This window comes from Nematolebias whitei, chromosome 18 (assembly GCF_014905685.2).
Source record: "Nematolebias whitei isolate Nwh7 chromosome 18, NemWhi1, whole genome shotgun sequence".
NCBI lineage: Eukaryota > Metazoa > Chordata > Actinopteri > Cyprinodontiformes > Rivulidae > Nematolebias > Nematolebias whitei.
The window spans coordinates 41,056,692-41,060,629 of NC_056515.1; the positions used below are offsets into that span (position 1 = coordinate 41,056,692).

At 44.4% G+C, this 3,938-nt stretch overlaps 1 protein-coding gene across 1 annotated transcript in view; it reads right to left on the reverse strand.

Annotated features, from left to right (window-relative positions):
• The window catches only part of ap3b1a (adaptor related protein complex 3 subunit beta 1a), a gene marked incomplete at its 3' end in the record, with an annotated part of 88,526 nt that overhangs the window by 25,017 nt on the left and 59,571 nt on the right, over nucleotides 1-3,938 (reverse strand). The window contains 1 exon segment of the mRNA XM_037692178.1: nucleotides 2,528-2,631. Coding sequence (XP_037548106.1) covers nucleotides 2,528-2,631 — 104 coding nt within the window.

Genomic DNA, 3,938 nt, shown 5'->3' on the forward strand with positions numbered 1-3,938 from the left:
TGAAAGACTATTGAAAGACTATTGAAAGATTATTGAAAGATTATTGACAGACTGTTCAGTACAGCAGGACAGATTCTCCCACAAGATCCAGACTGGACTCAAAAATCTTTGAAAACAACTTCTTCTGAACTTGAACAAGAACTTCTTGCTGCAATATTAAAATGTGTCAGTTCATGATGTTAGGAGACGAGACATGTCTCCAAGTGTCTCGACACTCGGGTCCAAGTTTTAAAAATGTTGTCAGGAAGTTAAAATATTGTTCAATATTGACCCATTACAAGGTTGAATAGACATATTTTAACTGGAGCTGATGACAAACTGGAGTTGAAATGATCAGATGTTCTTTATGTCTAATGCTCCTTTTGTTCATCAGACAACTTTTACTTAAATTATTTACTGCAGTTCAAATGACACGTTGGTTTTGATTTGTGTTAAAAACTTTCAAAGGTATAATCATTCCTCTTTCTTGTTTTGATTAATGACATTTAACTCTGCAGGTCATCCCTGAAATTCTGACGCACAGAATCACAAGTCCAGATGTGAACTGTGTCACAGAGTAAATAAACACAATAAAAACATGTATTATCTGCAGCATCGGTCAGTAAAACGGATCAATACTATTAATGTATTACAGAAAATATACATATGGTACGCAGGCTTAATGATACTGTAGACCATTACATTAGGTAATACATTCAGGAAGTACTTGTACTTTTAATACTTTAAGTATTTTTAAAGAAAATACTTATTTACTTTTACTTAAGTAAAAATGTTAATGTGGTACTTCTACTTTTACTAGAGTACATTTTTGTCAGTTTATTTGTACTTTTACTTAAGTACAGTGTTTGAGTACTTCCTCCACCACTGTTGGTTACACACAGACTGATATATTTCAAATGTTTGTTTCGTTTAATGTTCATGTTTAGAAGTGACAAATCAGCGACCTCAGTTTTTTGTCCTGAAGTGAACACCTCTTACTGCGGAGCTGCAGAGGCTTTGCAGTCAAATTCTCTGGGGTAGGACCCTCAGACCCCCCACCCGGCGCAGTAAAGGTTGGGGACCACTGTCCTACATTCCGTGCTGCACTTTGGTCGTTCAACACCTTCACTTTAGAGAAACAGAGTCTGACACGACTAAGATCCAGGACCCATGTGGACCACTGTCACCTTAAAACCGCTGAACGATGGGCCCGGTCCACCACGTCCCCGTCGCTGAGGGACTTGAAGAGTCGAGTGTTTTTCTGCTCTGGACAGAGAGTGTAAGTAAACCTACATGTTTCTGATGAAAGATATCTACGGTGGGACGAGTTGCTCGTTTTTCAAGTTACGCAGCTCAGAAGACAAACATTTATGGCAGCAGCCATCTTGGATTGTGATGCAGCCCACTCCAAAAAGGAAGTCAGTGTCTCACTTCATGTTCACGTTATGATCACAACATGCACGGACGGACGGACTGTATTTTCCATCTCTCCTCTTGGCTCCGAGACAGGAGACGGTAAACGTTGTTTACGCTGCATTAGGAGGTTTGAAAGAGTGAAGCAGCTCGACTGGAGCTGGTTCAGAGACGACAGTTGAGGTTCGTGTCGGTCTTTTCTGTTCTTCAGCTGTAAACCATCAACTGGTGGATAATTCACAACTTAAAGATCATTCAAGTGATAAACTGCACTCCTTCATACATTCAGAGGCAGAGGCGGGGCAGAGGCGGGGCAGAGGCGGGCCAGAGGCGGGCCAGAGGCGGGGCAGCTGACTCAGGACCTGGAAGTCCCAGGTTCAATCCCCAGCCAGTCCCACATGTCGTGGTGTCTCTGAGCAAGGCACCCAATCCCCAATTGCTTCCCAAGTGCCTACATAGCTGCCCACTGCACCACCTGGGCGCATCCCAGGTGTGATGGGTTAAATCCAGAGAACTAGTCTCACCGTTGAATGGGAACACAAGGACGACAACACACAACACTTGTTGTTATTTAGATAAATCGTTTAGAGCATCAAGTTATTAAAGAACATTTCTAAAATAAAAACATCACTGCATTAGTATTCTGATTTTTATCACTACAAACCTTTGTGTTGTTAAATTTCTCCACAGGACTCTAACATTGGACTCAGGTAAAGACACAGCAAGAACAGAAAGAAATGTCTCCATGCTTCCTCCCAGGAGAAGAAAGAACACAAAGAACACCAACCCAAGTGAGGAAGGAGCCATCACAGCAGCAAAGGTCGAGCATCAAACACAAACAACACGAGGGACACCACCTGACGGACAGGAGACGACAAACGAGCGGGAGGACTCACGGATGAGACGCGGAAATAGAGTTCAAGGGTGTGGACGACAGAAAAAGACAAGAGACACAGGAAGCAGGGAGGACTGCATGGCCGTCCTCACCAGCTATAAATATAAGAAAAGGTCAACAGTTGTCTGGAGCAGAAATGTTCCTCGGGGGAGTTGCACTCATCTCATCACCGAGTAAGAGTGAGGACGAAGGGACCGAGCGACTCAGAGAACATTGATGGAGGGAACTGTCCACACTCACCTGCAAGGTGGACGACACGTTGGACAGAGAAAGGCCTTCGAGGTCAGACAGGAGACTTGAAGAGATGACTGGAGGCTGCGGTGCGTTCGAAGGCACAGGAGAAACTGTAAAAATAATGAGACTAAAGCTGTGACACCAGTTAAATTAAATTTGAAAAGGTCAGCTACAATTTACAAACTGGGTGTAATAAATGTTGGTTTAGTCACGGCTGAAGAATGGGCGACTAGTTCATTAATTAACTAGTAACTAACCCGAGGAAGGCTGCTGGACCTGACCCCGGACGTGTTCAGAGAGACTGCGCACACCAACTAGCTGGAGTCATGGCCAGGACTTTCAACAGGTCATTGTCCCAGTCCATGGTCCCAGCCTGCCTGAAGACATCTACAATAGTCTCCATAGCCAAGAAACCCCCAATGTCCTGTCTGAAGGACTACCAGACAGTTGTCAGGAGTCACTTCACTCCCCACAACCCCTCGACCCCCACCACTTTGACTACAGAGCTAACAGATCAACTGAGGGTGCCATGGCCACAGCCCACCATGTTTCTGTCCCACCTGGACAAAAGAGAGCTATGTGCAAATGCTCCTTGTAGACAACAGCTCTGCTTTCAACACCATCCTCCCCGACAAACTGGTGGACAAACTGGGGGAACTGGGACTTCCACACTCCACCTGCACATGGGTAAACAGTTTCCTGTCCAACTGCAGTCAGAGGATTTGGGTGGGCCATCACACATCCATGGCCCTCAGCCTCAGCATGGGAGCTCCACAGGGCTGTGTGCTGAGACCCCTGCTCTATGCCCTCTACACAAGACTGCACCCCTGCTCACCAAAACAACACCATAGTTGAATCCAGGCTCGACTACTGCAACTCCCTGTTTACTGGAATACCCGGCAAAAACCTTCAGAAGCTTCAATATATTCAAAACAGTGCAGCCAGGATTTTATTGAGAGCTCGGAAATTTGAACATATTACACACATTCTCCATAACCTCCACTGGCTTCCTGTCACCTACAGAATTCAGTACAGAATTGCTCTCATCACCATCAGTGTTTATACTGAAATTCACCAGATTATCTGAAGGACCTTCTTGCTCCATATTCATCCACCCGGTCCCTATGATCACAGAACAGTCATCTCCTCCACCTTCCACAAACTAAATTAAGGACCATGGGAGATCGGGCATTCTGTGTGGCTGCCCCCCCACCTCTGGAACTCCCTCTCTGAATATCTGAGAGCTCCACAGTCATTGACTGACTTTAAAAAAGGCTTAAAGACTTTTCTTTTTAAGCAAGCCTATTCTGCCTCCACATTATTTTATCATCGATTTTAGTTGATTTTATCATTGATTTTATCATTGATTGTAGTTGATTTTATCATTGATTGTAGTTGATTTTATCATTGATTGTAG